The sequence below is a fragment of the Zingiber officinale genome, chromosome 8A (assembly GCF_018446385.1).
Source record: "Zingiber officinale cultivar Zhangliang chromosome 8A, Zo_v1.1, whole genome shotgun sequence".
In the NCBI taxonomy this organism is placed as follows: Eukaryota; Viridiplantae; Streptophyta; class Magnoliopsida; order Zingiberales; family Zingiberaceae; genus Zingiber; species Zingiber officinale.
The window spans coordinates 40,999,910-41,019,794 of NC_056000.1; the positions used below are offsets into that span (position 1 = coordinate 40,999,910).

The 19,885-nt window shown below is 35.4% G+C and overlaps 1 protein-coding gene across 2 annotated transcripts; it reads right to left on the reverse strand.

The window, feature by feature from the left end:
- Window positions 1–689: 689 nt before the first annotated feature.
- LOC122008599 (secretory carrier-associated membrane protein 2-like) lies at window positions 690–6,776 on the reverse strand. 2 transcript variants are annotated; one of them, XM_042564384.1, is made up of 13 exons: window positions 6,453–6,776; window positions 5,644–5,706; window positions 5,370–5,480; window positions 5,017–5,079; window positions 4,744–4,777; window positions 4,507–4,629; window positions 4,195–4,257; window positions 4,008–4,101; window positions 2,979–3,024; window positions 2,814–2,881; window positions 1,848–1,896; window positions 1,212–1,277; window positions 690–1,070 (listed from the first exon to the last, which is right to left on the reverse strand). In XM_042564384.1, the coding sequence occupies exons 1-13, from the start codon at window positions 6,510–6,512 to the stop codon at window positions 984–986; spliced, it is 927 nt and encodes a 308-aa protein (XP_042420318.1). In that variant the 5' UTR covers window positions 6,513–6,776; the 3' UTR covers window positions 690–983. The 2 variants fall into 2 exon arrangements, with proteins under 2 accessions (XP_042420318.1, XP_042420317.1); XM_042564383.1 differs by having other exon boundaries at window positions 5,644–5,709; window positions 6,453–6,774.
- Window positions 6,777–19,885: the final 13,109 nt, after the last annotated feature.

A 19,885-nucleotide genomic window follows, 5' to 3' on the forward strand; every position in this document is an offset into this window, starting at 1 on the left:
TGAAAATTAACCCAGACTTATTAATAATAACACTGTTACATGAATCAACTTTATTAAACCGTGGTTAACTTGTGAAAGTCTCTCCTACCTGATGATTTTCTGCACCCACATATTTAGTGTTCTCCGAGTCCGTTGCATTCCAATAGTAGTCCTTGCTCTTTAGTCCATCGGATGTCTCACACCATTCTTCTACAATTTCCTTCAGACTTTTAGCTATCGAGTTTATTGTTGACCTTGCCCAGCCAAGTTGTCTCTATGCATATAACCACCAAACCTTGCATGAACATATCAGATACATAAGAAACTCTAATTTAAACTCTTTACTCGCATCAAAATCATGATTGACTAATTGTACTAATAGGCTCAATAAGGTATTTTGGGGAAGGTAGAATAAGTCCCTCTTTGGGAGGTTTAAGAAACCAACGGCCCTTATAGAACTTTCATAGGTTTTCACATTGTTTCTGCATTGTTCCACACGACAACACACATACATATAGTGCACATATCCTTGTTCTAGACGAGACAAACTGATACTTTAATAAAAATAGGGATGTTCAAGTTTAGATAAAGCTCCAACCCAACTCAATATCATATGTTGGGTTCGAAGTTAAATGACGTCGAATCTTTTTTTTTTTCCATTCTAATTAATTTTTGTATATTTTTAGGGTTCAGTTAGAGATTTGATAACATAAGTGAAATACAAATCTATATATTTGCTATAACAGAAATGCATACATGAGTAAGAGTGTATAGCTCACAAATACAACCAAAAAGCAAAAGATTTTGATGACTATACAAGGCATACAATCTCCTATAAACAATAAACTGCAGCCAAGATGCCTCATTCGTAAAAAATCATACATGCCCTTCGAGGAGGAAACATCAAAACATCTATATGAAGCGCAGTGGTGCTATCTTTCCGATCAATGCCATTCTCATAAAACTCATGCTACCCTGTGAAACAATGACCTAAAGTCCTCTATTCATATTGCAGCTCTCATAGCACTGCGTGCAGCCTCCCGTTTCATCTCTGCAGCCTTTCCACTCCCTCGAAAATACATGTACACTTGCTGCAAGAATTACCCCAGAAAAATGCATCAGAAAGTTAAGATGAAAATAGACGTCTTTTCCTGAGAGAGAATCATTTCGTAGGTGTTTATTTATTCTGGTATTTGCAAATTCATCAAACCGTGCAGGGTGAGAAAGCTAACCTGAAGGACCCAAATGCTAACTACTGATTCTAGGCAGAACATTCCAAATCCAATAAAATAGAAGATCTACAAGAAAAAGGAGAGAACATTTAGTTAGATAAAAGTAAAACTATGAAAGAAGAAGAAAAGGTCTTATTTGAAATACAGTGAATTGGTTCTCATCGTGATGAAATTTTCTTGTAGCTTCTGCTTTTTGTTTATCCCATATAACCACAAAAAGGATAGCCAGAATAAAATAAAATAAAATAAAGAAGGACGAACTCAATACACAAGTCCGAAAGATGTGAACCACTGATTAGTTTCACAACCAGGTTTATATCCTTTTTCAATATGAAAGATGCAGCATCTTGTAACTGTTGTACTTTTTAACAAGAAAACACTTGCCACAAGAAAAGGTTGTCTGCTAATCTATGTCCAGCTCCTTGGCTACTAATAAATAATCGTCATTAGGATCTAGTTCATTCTATGGTCTAACAGGACTGCAAAAACTAGTTGTGGCATAGGACAATTTTGTTCAAAGTAGTCTAACAAATAGTATCAAAGTTTACCATAACTATTGACTCTAAAACACTAGCCTTAATAGAGGAGGTTTAGGTAAAAAAAATGCATTTATATAGAGAATAGTGAAGAACTGACCCCAGCTATCACATGATCGCCAATAATATCCACTGCGGCGAGGATTCCTCTGCAACAAATTGATAAAAGAGAAATGTCAGCTTTAGCAAATGATAAGCGGTACCAGAATAACTGATACAACTTTTTTTCTACATAAGATTTCCATTTGTTCCTGCCATCTCTTCCTAATTCACTTCTATACCATTTGTCAACTTGTTGTAAGATAATGATTCATATATAGCATTCAGCGCCAAAATATAAGGAATAATCCAACCAACTCAATTCTTTCATGAAGCCTCAAAATAGAAAATTAGCATTATTAAGTGATTTGAGAACACTTTCTTTCATACCAATAATTTTTTTTAAGAATGGTTCTGTAAGAAGAACCAGACAAGTGATAAAATCTAGACTTTAGATTATTACGGACCATCACCAAACCATTTTATCCTATCCGATCTAATGTTGAAATAATTGAGCTTTCAGCTAAAGGTTGGCAACAAAGTATACAAGATTCAAATAAAATTGCTTTGAAGTGGGCTCAATATTAAAACGAGCTGGGTAAATTATGGACAATAGAAAGTATGCTTCATTAATTATCCAGCAATAGCTTCTGAGAATGAAGTGTAGGATCAAAATGTGATTGATTTTATTTATGGTCACTTTCAAGGGGTCAAGCTGTTGTAAATACCCATTTTTACGGATAAGAGGTAGAATGGGACCATATGGGCTCTACCTGAGCCTAATGTTGTTGTATTATGTCGGCCCTAATGGCCAATGCAACTGAGGTGATATTTGTTTATGCTATCTGTAGTTTGATGCATACAAACTAACATAAAGCTTATAACATTAGAATGACCAACATAATTAGAAGGGATGAGTTCTAGCCTCTAAAGTAATAATATAAAAAAGCTCTATGAGGTTGCAAACTAAGTACGGATGACAAAAATGCATACAAGAGAATGTTGAAGGCACGAAAATAGAACTTACGCCAAAGATTTTCCTTTAAAGATAATTGGAGGAGCCACTGCTGCGTAGACCACAAAAGCTATATGAAGCTGCAGAAGATTTAATACATGAGATGCCTCAAAAGATATTTGTGATAAAACATCATTGAAATCTTTGTGGACAGAGTTAAAAATAGAAAAATCCTACCAGGTAAAACAAGAAAAACCATCCGAACCTTAACGCACTTTCAGTCCTACAACATACATTTCAAAGTCTGAGCTCATAAGTCAATAACAAGGCATAAGCTGGTATTCCTATGTTGCAAATATATACAAAATAAGGGGGATTTGAATGCTTACATGGTAATCCTATAGACAAAAATTAGGTTTAGATAGAAATATTACAGATAACTATGTTGTTTGGCTGCATGCAAATGCAACTGTTATTTACAACAGTTCTTTAAATAACTATATTTTAAATCTATTATAATAGTATTTAAAACAAATGATAAATTGATTACTTTAAATAATCAACAAGCAATTATTAGTAATTTATCATATAATTTATTTAATAATTCATAAAAAACAAGAAAAAGAATATTACACTATTTTAAATTTTTGTTGACATTTAGTTAAAGGAGACCTTGATGATGTTGATGTCACATTACTGAAACTAGAAAAAATAACAAATTTGTCTTGATTTACAAATTCAATATTTTTTGTGAAAGATTATGACTTTGTGCTAATTAAATTCAAAGATATTTTTGATCATCTTAACTGTGATAGTCCCATCTATTATTGCTAAAATATATTTTACCTAAAATAATATATATTCTACAAAGTATTACTAAAATTTAACATATAATTACAGTTAGGAATGTGGTTTTTATGCTTACATCAGCCTGCAAGCCTTGGAATGACAGTTGTGATTGCCTTACATTGCTATTGGGTGTGTAATTTAAGACCATGTTATAAATTTGAGTTTGAATTTGCACATTTCCAATTCACATTTGCAACCACCAGTGTGTCATGCCTGAATTGAATGGGCAGAGGCATAAAACAGCTTGAGCCAGGTTCATGTATAGTTTACATTCTACAATTCTGCCAGCAGTCAGTGATACATGAGTATGACATTCGACATTTTTATTTATTTGATATGCAGAAGTATGATTGAAGTTTCAATTAAATGAAGTTCAATTTACAAGATTTAAAAAGAAAGATACCAGACAAATAGTACCTCATGGCACGATAAAGTGGCCTATACCATAAGAAATAAGCTCCAGGAACACCCGAAATAAAGTAGATGACGGCGAGGAACCAGAGCTTTACGCCTATATACAAAGCAAGAAAAATCAGCATCATCATGATATAATAAATAAATTTAACATTGAGAAACATAGGGCATTGCCAAATAACATTAGCACCTTCCCCTGCAATCCAAGCTGCAGTAACTGCTACAAAATTCCAAAAGAGGCATGCAACTATCCCTGAAAATTTTAAATGCAAAATTTCACTATTTAAACACCTGTTCAAGTTCACAGGCACATGAAAAGTTGGTTTTGGTTTCTATTGGGAAAGTTTAAAACAAAAACAAAAAAGAAAAGCAAGCAAAGAGAAGGATATGATATTACTTTATTTTCATAGTTAAATCCATAAATGCCAAAGTTTGGAAGCAGAATGCTCCAGAACATAGCTCAGTCATACAATAGCTTGAAGTGGAACAAGTCAATACATACCTAGTAATGAAGCAAATGCAACATACTGCAATCGCTGTACATGGATGGGAATCTCACTAGCAATATCATGATGGATAATTGGAAAAAAGGATGGCCAATTTTTCTCCTCTATCACAATACCGGCTGCAAAAGAAGAAAAGGACTAGAATTAATCATCTATAATGAGATTTCTCATTATCTGATAAATGACAATGTAGTAAAATCAGAGTCCATAGATAATAACTAAAAAAATTTTACCTCGGGCAGCTGCCTCTTCTCTACGTTTAAGTTCCTACCAGACAGAAAGTAGTTATCATGAGTATAAAGATGCAGCAAGAAGATAGTTCTGGAATGAAAATGGAAATTTCAAGACTACGGATCCTCTTTCTAGCTATCCGTGAACAATTATGGACTAATAGTCCATTGAAAAAAGCCAGAATTGTCAATAAGATGCAAAAAGATAAATGATCAGTTGGATTTTTTAGACCGTTTGCACAAGTTCACATGTCAGAATTTAGATGATTAACATACCTTTTCCCTCTTATTTAGTTCTGCCTCCTTGGCTCGAAGTGCCTTCTCTTTATTCTTCAGGTCCTACACAAGAAGACAGTAATGAGAATATAATTAAAGCATACACAAACAGAACTTGTACATATACATCAGGCCAACACATACTATGACATCAAGATGTAATCTTTAGAACCAAAGTATATGCAACTCTATGCACCAATGTCAAAATGACTTCCCATGACACTTTTAGATATCAAATTGAGGAGCACATGATAGCTATAGAACCATTAGAAATACTAACAACTTGTCCTGGTTAAATGGACTTGATTCACTGATTTATATGTTAAATTTCATGGAGAGAAATTCAAACATACACTTGATGTATCAAGAGGAATGTCAACTGTAGTTCCAAAGTCATTGTAGAAATCAACAGGTTCTGGAGGAAGTGGTGAAAGCCTGGAACTTACTGGAGGAGCAGTGGGATTCTGCACAATTAGTGTGGATATTCGTGAACCCAAACAACACCAAAGAAAATAATTATTAAAATTATCTTGGATAAAGAACCTTCAGAAGAATAACATGGCATACCTCTCAATCAAACATGCAACCAAGAACGTTATCACACAAAAGAAAAGTAAATTAACTCACCATCATGTAGGATTGACCTCCACCATAATTTGAATCCCTTGACTTCCCCCTAATTCCAGCATCCTGCTGAAAAATAAGGACACAACATGTGCATTTTTTTTATAAACAATAGAAAATCAAATCCGCAAACAAAATATACCACGATTAAGTGATAAAGAAAGTAAGTTGAACACTTGCACCATAAAAATTAACCAACAGTAATTAAAAGAAAAGCTTTAGTAGCTATAGCTCAAGAAAGATGACAAGTCATTACAACATAACTCCAGTTTGAGAGTGGAGCTCAAGGAGAACGATATTTGTTAACAGAGTTATCCACCAAAGCTGTGAATATTCGTTGTGAATTATTCTCTATTACTTATTTTCAATCATCTTGATATTATCTTTCTACTCGGTTGATACCATGCGTAGAGAATTCTTGTTCAAGTTGGAAGATGATGCAATTACATAAATATTTGATAAATCAAGGAATAATGCAACTACAGCGCGTCTCCTATTCAGTATTGAACACGAATTGAGTTAGACGATCAGGGACAAAACATCTCAAATCAATCAAAATCCTCATTTCTATACATATTATATAATCCCGATAAAGTAAAGGCGTTCCTAACATTGCACGAGACCTGACTTCGTCCACAAGCAATCCCAGGGTTCGGGGAAAAAAAAGCATAATCCAACAACGAGGAACCGATAAGGGAGGATATCAAGGGTAGATCTTCGATGAATCAATTCATCAAGAATAATCAGACACACAGCAAGAGCAAGAAACTCGAAGCAAAATAATGTATATGGGAAAGGCAAATTCGACTCACCGCAAAGGGATTGACCTCCTCTTCCTCATCGAAGGGGTTTCTCTCGTAACGCCCGGCCATGAGGTCGACCGCCGAGCTCCAGGAAAGTCGAAGGTAAAGCAAGAGATTGACGACGACGAGCAAAATTGCAGCAAAAGAATAGAGGAGGAAGGAGGAGGGAGGAGGGAAAGAAGAAGGCCGGCGGCTTCTCTCTTACTCTAGACGAGGAAGAAGCAGCTCTTGTGAAATCACAATCTCCGTGTGGACTCGGGCACCGGCAGTAGATAAACAAAAGAGAAGACGTGCTCAAATTGGAAAAGGGAAAAAAAAACTGCCTTTTTTCTTTCGCTCCTTCGCAATTAATCCGTCTCTTTCAACGTGCTCTTCTTTTCTATTCAAATCTTTCGCCCCATGTATTTGTTGTCCTTTTCTATAATACTCCTTATATTTTTAAGATTGTTAAAATAACTTCGAGAATAGGTTAAAAAAAATTATCATTTTGTCAAATGACTTAACGATATTAGTAATGTTGTAATGGGAGATGAGTAGGGATGTAAATAAATCAAATGATTTGTGAGTTATTTGGAGTTCGGTTTGATAAAAAAATTCGTTCGAGTTCGTTTGTTTATCTTATCGAGCCGAGCTTGAGCTCGATTTCGAGCTTGACAGTTTTATCGAGCCGAGCTCGAGCTTAAGGATATTCGGCTTGTGAGCTCGTGAACATGTTCGTTTGTAGGCTCACGAGCTAAAGTCTTAATGAATTCTAAAACGAGTAAAAAAATGAGTTCTAAAACGAACCTTAAAACGAGTTTTAAAACGAGTCAAAAAAACGAGTTTTAAAACGAGTAAAAAAAAATGAGCTCTAAAATGAGCCCGAACTCGCTTAACTAATTAGGCTCGTTAACTATGATAATTGAACTAATAACGAGTCGAGCTCGAACTATTCGCGAGTTTGATAATTTCAAATCGAGCCAAGCTCGAATCTTGTAATAAAAGTTTGATTCGAGCTCGAGTCCGAATATAACTTAAACGAATCGAACTCGAGCCTAATACTATTCAGCTTGATTCGATTCGTTTACAACGATTCGTTTACATCCCTAGAGATGAGGGGCATCCAGAGTTGTGGAGTTCTCCAAGTGCTTATATTATATTAACATTATTTGAAAAAATAAAAAAAACTCACCCAACTCTCTATTATATAAAAAAAATCTTTTATCAACTTATTTCTTTAGAGTCCCACATTTTCTTACTAATTATTATCTTGTGATATTTTATTATTTTTAGTTTTTTTAAAAAAACTAAACTTAAAAAAAAATTAACAAAAAGGCGAGGAGCAGCTCCCTATTTAGGGAGCCACTTCTTGTCAGAAGTGAGGGAGCTCTCTTGAGCCACATAGAATCTCATTATGGATGCTCTAATATCATAAGATGCTTGAAATATGGAATCCATTTTACCAATTAATTCGGGTAAAATTGGATAGTATTTGCTTGTCAACGAATTAAATTGAACCAAATAATATGAGAATATTAATATTTGAGTTTGAGTTTGAAAAAAATATGATATTTGAATTAGATTCTAAGTTTGAAAATATAAATAATTTTGGTCTTACAAGAAAATTAAGTTTGAGTTCGATTTGAATTGTTCGAACTTTGATTCGAATTTGATTTGAATTATTTGTATCTTAATTTAAATATATTTAAATTAAAATTATATAAAAAAATTAGAGTTATGTTCGAGTTCGGCTCACGAGCCGTTCGTAAACAATCAAACAAAAAACTCATAGAGTCAAATATAACTCGAAAATATTACCAAACATATTTGAATTCAGCTCAAATTCGATAATTTCAAGTACAAACAAATATTTTCTGAGCCGGTTGCTCACAAATAAGTTCAATTCATTTGCACCTCTATCAGTAGAGTTTTAATTGCTTCTTAGGTTTGTTGCTAAGGGCAATCAACTTTAGTGCAGGTTTTATGAAGTAGGAGTGACATTAAAATTCAATAAAATGAATATTATTTATGCATTATTTCTTGTAAAGGAGTTATTAACAAGATAAACACCATAATTTTCCGCCATTAAATTATTTTAAAAAATGGTTGAATTTGTTTTATGAATGTTGAATTTTAGAAGCTTCAAATCTTAAATTTTGTTGAAATCTAAGGCCGACAAAAGTAATTAGATTTTATCATTGCTAAACTTCTTTGTCGATCACTATATTGTGAACTAGCAAATTAAGAGATCAAGAAAGGCTGATAGGGGTGGAATTAATTAATGACTAAGACTAGAATATAATGGAAACCAATTTAATGAAATCAGATGGTAAAAGGTAAATACGTTCGCTCCTAGCGTCCCTGTCAATCCGTTTCAAGGCTAATATAGAGGAGTTAAATCACGGACGGCTACTAGTCTTTGGAATAGTGACTTTCACATAAGGGAGGTATTAATCTCGGCTTTGCCGAGATTTGAACCCTATATCTTATGATGACAACACCTCATATGCTAGTCACTAGACCATCTCAAGAGTACAATCAATCAAATTGGATGAGCTCGATTATTAGAATTGGTCAAACTAATTGAACAAGCTAGATTGATCAAGTGTCGTATAACTTAACTAGATGAGTTGAGCTAGCAAGCTCAAGTGCACTAAGCAAGGTTTATCATGATGATCAAATGAATTTTTAAGCTAGAAGCATGAGACGAGTAGATTAGATGAATTGGATTGAAGAGTTTGGCGATGTAATTAAGCATGGTAAAACAAGCTAATCTAAATAGATAAAAACAAAACAAAAAAAATAGGTCATTCACAATATATCATTCAATTAATACAATCAAATATACGAATAAAAAAGCCCCCACAAATGTAGTAAAGTAATAAAGTACTCAGAGGAACAATTAAGAGAATCAAACTTCTAATATCGATTTTTAAGTATATATAAGTCGTGTTTTAGATTCATCTATTAGCGAATGAGGGAGAATATCATTTACTTAATATGTATATATATATATATATATATAAAAGAATGAAATAAAATAAAAATGTATCATTCCACTCATTGCATTTTTTTCTCCTATTTTAGGTTGATTTTTTTTTCATGTAACAAAATTGATAGGAGTAGGTTATTTCTAAATAATTGCATTGATAAAAAATTTTTAAAAAAATGTAAAAGAAGAATATATATAAAAAATAATGTACCATGAAATGAGAGGCGTAAAATTAATTGTGTTCAATTAAAGATCGAGAAGGTTGACTACTTATATTTTTATTGAAAGAATTAATGAATGTTTCACAAAATGGAAGCTTCTTTCGTGTCAAAGACTAAAAGGAAGAATCACCATATTTAGTTGATTATTTGACTTTGAATACCTAATTCCTCATTTTCACATGTTTTGTTCCTATCATTTTCATCTAGATTTTCTTTTTATTGTTCTTGAAATATGCACATTTTTTTGAAAATGAGTTCGATAATGTGACCTTTGTAATAAAATAAAATTTTGAAAATTGGGAAAAAATCTCAATTTTTAATAATAATTTGAATATAAAATATTTTAATTAATATTTATTTTAATTCAAAATAAATTTATTTTCCAAGAGCTTTACTAATAAATGATGGAGAAATGCACCAGGCACTACATCAGGATTTTATTTTAGGATGAATTAAATTTAAAATAAATCATTATATTTATATGAAAAAATTTTATTTATAAAAAAATTAGTATATCATATTATATAACATATAACAAGCTCTTTGTATGATAATGATAATATTTTAATAAAATATTAATAAATAATTTAAAAATTAAAAATATAAGGGACCAGAAATATAATAAATCAAGTTCATTAATACTATATTTTACTTTATGAGACTTTTCATCAAACTCATCTATTATGGATTTGACATTTGAGTTAGTTAAAAAATATTTAGGCTTTTGAAATTTGGATTAAATTTAAAGTTTTGGATACAGAGAAGAGGGGATACTGGGCTAGTTAGAAAATTTATAATGACCTTCGTAAGGAGGGAGCTAGCCTGGGCTATAGAGAAGAGGACATATTGGCTAATTAGAAAATTTATAATGGACTTTGGGTATTTGGGCTAGGCTAGCCCCCCTCATATATGGCTCACCTCTGGAATATAATAATAGATACAGTATACACAAATACTTAACAATTAAGAGCATTTCTTCCCTATCCAGAATACATAATTTATGATAAAAAAAATTACTTTATTAAATTTGGATATCCACTTTTTACTACACTATATATCAATTTCTTTATTTTCTCTCTCTTGTATAATGTTTAGGAAATGGAATCCATTCTCTAAATTTAGATAAATACTATTTATATATGTAAAATTTAGAGAATGAATATGATAGCTGATGCAAAAGTTGTTTAGTTATTCTATTCAAAATTTAAGATAAAATTTTTAGATAGGATAACTATTGTAAATACTCTAAATCTACTTCATAATTTATTAAGCAAATTACTCCTCAAGAAAATCAATATATTTTCTTCTTTATATACACATTTACAGAAACCTTTACCATATTTCAAGGTACAATTGCAAATTTTGACTTAAACAGAATTTTATAATGAGTAAAGACATAAAATAATGAAAAATATGTGATAATTTCTTAAGTATCAAGTCTTAGTTTTAATAAATTAATAGATAAATTTTTCTTAATAAATAATTATTTAAGAATATTGTATTTATAAGCCGTTTGTTGTTAGTATTTTCTAATTTATCTTAATGATAGTTAAAAAATTTTTATAGAAGTGAGCCAGTCACTCACATAGTTGACATAAACACTATAAACACTTCTTGATTTATTCTAATTGTCAATAGAGAGTTTTTATAGGGCTAAACCAGTTATTTATAGAATTAGTCGACATAAATAGAATAATACCAACTAAAAAAACTGAAAACAATAAATAAAAATAAAAATACGATCATTGATATGAAGAATATTAAAATAATAAGTATTAGGCTCGAAAATTATGGGAAGCACACTGCTAAAAAAAGACTGCTTAGAGAGTGCAATGAAGAAGAATTTAAAACTTGTTGATGTTGTCGTCGAGTAATATTGAGCCTCTATATATGTTTATTGACCGGTATAACCTGGACGACCAACTTATAATTTAGTCGACCAAATTACGAAATTCAGAGACTTTATCATTCTAGTCTATCAACCAATATGTTCAATCACTTTTCTATCTCGGTCGATTAAATTTAAGTTTCCATGCGGTGACAAATTAGATTTTTTAATTTACTCTCTACAAATAACTATATTGTAATATCATCTCCATTGATTGATCAAATGGTCGACCAATCTTATCATTTTGGTCGAGTAATCTAGGCTGCTTTATTAGTTGCTCAATTTTCTAGTAGTCATCTAATCTTGCATTGGTTGACCAACTTTGGATTTTACCCACGTATTTTAGTTGACCGATTATTTAATGTCTTTCTATCAAACCATTTTGATTTTATTAAAATTATCAACTTTTTAATGTAAAGGACTTGTAATAAATGTAGCGTCATACTTAATAGCAAAAGATAATTATATTCATCCCTAACGCTCCAGTTAATCTATTATAAATTAATATAGAGAAAATAAATCATAAACGATTGGTACATAAAGAAAATATTTATCTCGATTATATCAAAATTTAAATTCTAGATTTTATAATGATAATATTTCATGTACTAATCATTAGATCATCTTGAGAGGACTCACTTAGCACCGTATTTAATCTTAGAATTATTAATATTTTTATTACATTCCATCATTTGAAACCAACACAACGACATAGATAAAAATAATAATGCATAATTATATTGTATTAAACTCTATGCACGATCAGTTGTACCTTCCTACAAAAGTCTCTTTCACAAATTTAGTGCCGGTCACCCCCAACCACTTACTCCCCAATTATGTTGATAAAAATGCCATATGGGCCATATGCTGGGCCTTCAAACAAGCCGAAACTCTTCTTCGCCTATGCTCTTGTTCAAGGATGCGATAAATGGTTATTTCTAACATCTTTGCTACATGTTGCTAAGGATGCGATAAATGGTTATTTCTAACATCTTTGCTACATGTTGCTAGGGTTGTAAACGAGTCCAGACAAATCAAATTTCATGGTATTTAAGATAAGGTAACTGAGTTAAGATAAGTCGAATCTAAAATGAATCATGCTGTTAAAATAGTTGTTCCAGCTTGACTTGATTTTTTTATAGGTTTAAACTTACTTTAAGCTTACCTTAAGCTTGTGGTTTGTTTATGTTGCAAACCAAATAATCTGTAGTCGGAAATTAGCTGAATCTAAATACTCGAATTAAATTCAACTCACAGTTAAGATGACCTGAGCAGATAATCTCAGGCTGCTAGCAGAGGCTGGTTTTCTGACCTCAGAGTCTGAGCAATCAAAGCGTCCGAGCAGATTGAAGGATAGACAGGCAAAGTGGGAGACCGGTCGGGCAGATCAGAAGGGCGAGTGACCGACCCAGTAGATGAAGAGTCCAACCGAGCGGACAAACAGAGCAGCGGACCAAGGCCTGCGATCGACGCAGTTTCCTTGAAACAGATTCGTCCCACCTCCGGCTATGCTTTGAGGTTTTCTCGGATCGTTTGTTTCCCAGGATACAACGACCGAACGCAGCCAAACAATGGTTGTTCGTGGCGAACTGAGAATGTACCTGAGTGCTATCACAAGTAGTTTAGCCAAGCGGATGCACGACTGAGAGAAAATAATCGGGGAACGAAGGTGAAGGAATTCTCTTGCTTTTGCTTCGCTTTCGCTTTGCTTTCGCTTTCTCTTTGCTTTGCTCAAGATCTAGCCTCCTTATATAGGAGCTCTCATCTTGCCTGCAATAAATGATCAAATTATAATCATTTAATGCTGTGTTTAATTTCATCATTAATGGGTTTAATATCTTCATTAAAGTCGAGACGTTACAGAATCATTATTAATGAGATTAATGTCGTCATTAATTCTGAGACGTTACGAAATCACCATTAATGAGTTTAAAGTCGCTATTAATGTCGAGACGTTACGGAATCAACATTAATTTCACATTAATGCTTCCATTACACCCTTGAGCAAGATTCAAGTGGCAATATGTTGGTTCATTCTTTTGGGTAAATTTTATCTCAACCGGTCCGACATTCGACATGCGCAAGTTGTGCTCGCGCACGAGTCAACCTTGGTTCAGTACAATCCGGGCTCTGGATTTGCACCTACCTCTGCGCACTCACGCGTGAGAGAGTCTCTCCCCATGCATATGTTTATAATGCATGTGTCATAATTTAAACCAACAATAAAGCCAAGAGACTTCTAATGTGGGACTAAACTCATGCACAATAGAGTCTCTTCGTCTCCACCTCTTTATTCCATTCACATTTCCAACAATCCCCCACATGAATGGAAAATAAGGTATGCGATAGCATTCAACAGTTGAGTCAAGTATATGATAGGTAGGTTTTACCCTTTGAACCTTTCCGTGTGAAGATCTGGTTGCTTACTGGCTAATAGTAGACACGATGTTCTTGACTATACTACCGTCTGTGTAAGCAGTGATAAATCTCACCCAAGACTCTCCCTGATACAACTCAGTTCTCATGAGTGTGTTCGTTCTTGGCCATGAACACGTCTGGTTCTGTGAGAAGCTCTAAGAATTGTGCCTCCAATTCTCTTCGAAGCGGCCCCACTTCTTTCTCACATAGGTGATCCCTCAAGAGTTACCATCTACTCGTTTTGATCATTAAAAGTCCATCGGCTTATCCTGGTCTAGTCACTGTTTCATTGGGCTCCCCCCCCAACAGTGTGTCTAGTCAATGCAGATTAGTTGTTCTTTTGAACCTAGTTCTTGGGATCTCCAGTCAGCATAGGTTGGGTGTCCTCTGCACTGATCCCTGACAACGACATCAAGCCCATTCCTCTTGATGAGCTTGCAACTAACTCTCGATTTAACCCTTTGGTTAGCGGATCCGCTTGATTATCCTTTGACTTCACATAGTCAACAGTGATAATTCCAGTTGAGAGTAATTGTCTAATGATATTATGTCTACGATGTACATGTCTAGACTTACCATTATACAGATGACTCTGTGCCCAACCGATTGCTGATGGACTATCGCAATGTATGCAAATCGCCGACACAGGTTTCGACCATAGAGGAATATCTTTTAAGAATTGTCGTAGCCATTCAACCTCTTCACCGCACTTGTCAAGAGCTACAAACTCAGATTCCATCGTGGATCTGGTTATTACGATTTACTTAGAAGATTTCCAGGAAATGGCTGCACCTGCTAGAGTGAAGACATATCCACTCGTAGACTTAGAGTCTTTTATATCAGATATCCAACTTGCATCACTGTATCCTTCGATCACAGCAGGATATCTCGTGTAGTGCAGTCCATATTCACTAGTATACCTCAAGTACCTCAGTACTCTTGTTATCCCTTTCCAGTGCTCAACACCGGGATTACTCGTGTATCTACTCAGTTTGCTTACTGCGTAGGCCAAGTCTGGTCGAGTACAACTCATTAAGTACATCATACTTCCAATCACTCGAGAGTACTCTATAAGCGAGATACTTTCACCTCGATTTTTTGATAGATGTTGACTCGTATCTATCGGCGTTCGTGCCAACGCAGTATCACCCTTGGCGAATTTCTCAAGAATCTTGTCCACGTAATGGGACTGACTAAGAACAAGTCCTTCTGTCATTCTAAGAATTTTAATTCCTAGAATCACATCAGCTAGACCCATGTCTTTCATGTCAAATCTTAAATTCAACATATCTTTAGTGGATTTGATTATCTTATCATTGCTCCTAATGATAAGTATGTCATCTACATAGAGGCACAATATGACATAGTCACTCTATGTGGCTCTCATGTAGACACATTTATCACATTCATTGATCTTGAATCCGCATTCCTTCATGGCATTATCGAATTTCTCATGCCACTACTTTGGTGCTTGTTTCAAGTCATATAATGACTTCACCAATCTACAGACCTTGTTTTTTTCTGTCCTGGCACAGAAAACCTCTCATGTTGGTCCATATAGATTTTCTCTTCTAAATCCCCGTTTAGAAAGGCTGTCTTTACATCCATTTGATGTACTTTGAGATTTCATAGAGCGGCAATAGCCAACAATACTCTAATGGAAGTTATTCTCGATACCGGAGAGTATGTATTGAAGTAGTCAAAGTCTTCTCGTTGTCGGTATCCTTTAATTACCAATCTGTCATTGTATTTATCGATTGTGCCATCTGATTTTATTTTCTTCTTGAAGATCTACTTGCAACCTAGTGGTTTACTTTTCGGAGGAAGATCCACAAGTTCCCAAGTGTGATTTTGCAAGATAGATTCTATCTCAGATGCAATTGCCTCTTTCCAGTGAAGTCCATCAGAAAAGCCTACAACTTCTGAGTAACTTCGGGGCTCACTCTCCAACATGAAAGTGATAAAATCTGATCCATATGATTTTTCTACCCGAGCTCTTTTGCTCCATCTAGGCTCAACCTCCACGGGTTCCTCGTCATCATCATCTTCTTCTTCGCCTTGTGTTTCGGTTGTCCGTTTTGAGGAGCTAGCATCCTCACGGGTCTTATATGGAAACACATGCTCGAAGAAAGAGGCATCTCTCGATTCGATTATCGAGTTCTTGTGTATCTCCGGTACGTGTGACTCATACACACAAAATCGATAAGCACTGCTGTTATGTGCATATCCAATAAATATGCAATCAATAGTCTTTGGTCCTATCTTAATCCTTTTCGGATCAGGTACCAACACTTTGGCAAGACACCCCCACATTCGTAAATATTTGTAGGACGGTTGTCTTCCATTCCACAACTAATAAGGGCTCTTATCTATTTTCTTCCGGGGCACCTTATTTTAAAGGTAATTAGCTGTTAACACAACTTCCCCCCACATGGACTCTGGCAATCCAAAGCTTAATAGAAGAGCATTCATCATCTCCTTAAGAGTTCGATTCTTTCGCTCAGCAACTCCGTTTTGCTGAGGAGTATATGGAGCTATTGTTTCGTGTCTGATCCCATGTTTAGCACACAACTCAGCGAATGGTGACACATATTCACCGCCTCGGTCACTCCGAACCACCTTAATTTTCCTATTAAGTTGGTTTTCAACCTCATTCTTATAGAGAGCAAATTTCTCTATAGCTTCATTCTTACTTTTGAGAAGATACACATAACAATATTTTGTGCTATCATCTACAAAAGTGATGAAGTATTTATTACCACCACGTGTTGGTGTACCTTTTAGATCGCACACATCAGTGTGGATTAGGTCAAGTGGTTCATTATTTCTTTCAATATGTTGAAAGGATGACCTTGTCATTTTCGCTTCAACACAAATCTCACACTTGTGTTTTGGGTCAAGGTGGAATGTAGGTATGCTTTGCATGTTTATTAATCTATGCAACACATCGTAGTTAACATGTCCTAGTCTACCATGCCATAAACACGAAGACTCAAGCATATAAGTGGAAGAGCTTTCATTTTTATTTATCTTGGGCCTAATGACCATTACATTGAGCTTAAACAACCCATCAGATACATAGCCTCTTCCTACAAACATTCTATTTTTGGACAATACAACTCTGTCCGACTCAAAAACAATGCGAAAGTCATGCTTGCTTAACAGTGATCCGAACACTAGATTCTTCCGAATCTTCGGAACATACATCACATTGTTCAGAGTGAGGTCCTTGCCCGAGGTCATCTTCAGTACCACCTTTCCCTGACCCATGATGTCCGAGGTTGCTGAGTTCCCCATGAACAGTTTGTCTCCAGTGACTTCCTCGAAGTTGTGGAGCAGCTCCTTGTTGCAACACACATGTCTGGTGGCTCCAGTATCGATCGACTATTATCGCGGGTTTGAACTGATCAGGTTCAACTCAGAGACCACAGCGCAGAGGTCGTCCATTTCTGGTCCCTCGTTCAGGTTGGCCTCTTGCTTCTTCTTTGGCTTTTTGCAGTTCGAAGATTTGTGACCCACTTTGTCATAGTTGAAGCACTTCCAAGAGAACTTCTTCTTACTGATGCCTCCTCTGGGTCCCATCTTGGAAGACTTGGGGTTCTTCCGCTTCGAGATTTGACTGAGCTCGACCACGTTGGCTTTCACAGTAACCTGAGAGAACAGTTTCCTCTCTGAACTCTTGTTGTCTTCTTCGATGCGAAGTCGAACAATGAGTTCCTCCACATTCATCTCCTTTCGCTTGTACTTCAGGTAGTTCTTGAAGTCCTTCCAGCCGGGAGGCAGTTTCTCAATGATAGCAGCCACCTGGAAGGTTTCACTCAAAACCATCCCTTCTGAGTGGATCTCGTGCAAGATCACCTGAAGCTCCTGGACTTGGCTGGTCACCGTCTTGGAGTCAACCATCTTGTAGTCCAAGAATCGGCCCATGATGAACTTCTTTGCCCCTGCATCCTCCGTCTTGTATTTCTTGTCCAAGGACTCCCACAGCTCCTTAGCCATTCTCTTCATGCTATACACAGCGTACAGCGAGTCGGCAAGGCAGTTGAAGATATAGTTTCGGTAAAGGAACTCAGAATGAGTCCATGCCTCCACTGTACTGATAGTTTGCGCATCAGCATCCTCAATGCGCTTGGGAGGGCCCTCGGTCAAGAACTGAGCCAGATTGAGTGTGGTCAGGTAGAAGAACATCTTCTGCTGCCACCTCTTGAAGTTCAGTCCACTGAACTTCTCTGGCTTTTCCCCATGACTGATTGGCACAGTTCCAATCGGGGCGGAGGGGGCCTGCATGTGTTGAGTCTGTTGCACCTCAACATTTCGTTCCGTGGCTATCTCAACAGAATCGAATCTATTTCAAGATTGTTGCAAACCAAACAATATGTAGCCGGAGATTTACAGGAAATTAGCTGAATCTAAATACTCGAATTAAATTCAACTCACAGTTAAAATGACCTAAGCAGATAATCTCAGGCTGCCAACAGGGGCTGGTTTTCTGACCTCAGAGTCTGAGCAATCAAAGCATCCGAGCAGACTGAAGGATAGACAGGCAGAGCGAGAGACCGGTCGGGCAGATCAGAAGGGCGAGTGGCCGACCTAGCAGATAAAGAGTCCAACCGAGCGGACAAACAGAGCAGCGGACCGAGGCCTGCGATCGACGCAGTTTCCTTGAAACAGATTCGTCCCACCTCCGGCTGTGCTTTGAGGTTTTCTCGGATCGTCTGTTTCCCAGGATACAACGGCAAAACAATGAATGCAGCCAAGCACTGGTTGTTCGTGGCGAACTGAGAATGCACCTGAGTGCTATCACAAGTAGTTTAGCCGAGCGGATGCACAACTGAGAGAAAAGAATTGGGGAACGAAGGTGGAGGAATTCTCTTGCTTTTGCTTCGCTTTCGCTTTCTCTTTGCTTTGCTCAAGATCCAACCTCATTATATAGGAGCTCTCATCTTGCCTGCAATAAATGATCAAATTATGATCATTTAATGCTGAGTTTAATTTCATCATTAATGGGTTTAATGTCGAGACGTTACAGAATCATTATTAATGAGATTAATATCGCCATTAATACTAAGATATTACGAAATCACCATTAATGAGTTTAAAGCCGCCATTAATGTCGAGACGTTACGGAATCAACATTAATTTCACATTAATGTTTCCATTGCACCCTTGAGCAAGATTCAAGTGGCAATATGTTGGTTCATTCTACCCTTGAGCAAGATTCAAGTGGCAATATGTTGGTTCATTCTTTTGGGTAAATTTTACCTCAACCGGTCCGGCATTCGACATGCGTAAGTCGTGCTCGCGCACGAGTCAACCTTGGTTCAATACAATCCGGACCCTGGATTTGCACCTACCCTGGCGCACTCACGCGTGAGAGAGTTTCTCCCCATGCATATGTTTATAATGCATGATGTGGGACTAAACTCATGCATAATAGAGTCTCTTCGTCTCCACCTCTTTATTCCATTCACATTTCCAACAGTTTATATATTATCGAGCTCTTAATTCAAGTATATTTGATTGTTTAAAATTTTTATATTTTAAAATTTATTTATTTGGTTATTGAATTCGGTAATACAAATTTATTTGTTCATTTTAATATTGTTTAAAAATTATTTATCATATTGATAAAAATTTATTCATTAACATGATTTATAAACTTTGTCCATGAACATTATTCACGAATAATTCAATATCTTTGTTCATGAATATCAATAAAGCTTGTTTATTTAGTTTAATGAGTTGTTCAAACTTGTTTATTGAATTGTATATATTTAATGAATATAAATAAATTCTTACCGAATTGAATATTAATTTTGTTCATAAATATTTGATTCATTTATAACCCTATCCATTGCTCCCGTTTTGGTCCATCCTAAGTGTAACAGAGTGCCTTGAAGAGTTCCGTCACTAGAAATTCTAGATCATGCTCTCATTCCCATTC

Bases quoted from the DNA above. Each gene is read 5' to 3' on its own strand.
- LOC122008599 (XM_042564383.1), bottom strand. From the start codon at position 6,512: ATGGCCGGGCGTTACGAGAGAAACCCCTTCGATGAGGAAGAGGAGGTC. The intron at 4,258-4,506 runs GTATGTATTGAC...TAAAATTTTCAG, and splicing joins TGCATTTGCTTCATTACTAG to GGATAGTTGCATGCCTCTTT. The intron at 4,102-4,194 runs GTGCTAATGTTA...CTTTGTATATAG, and splicing joins AGCTTGGATTGCAGGGGAAG to GCGTAAAGCTCTGGTTCCTC.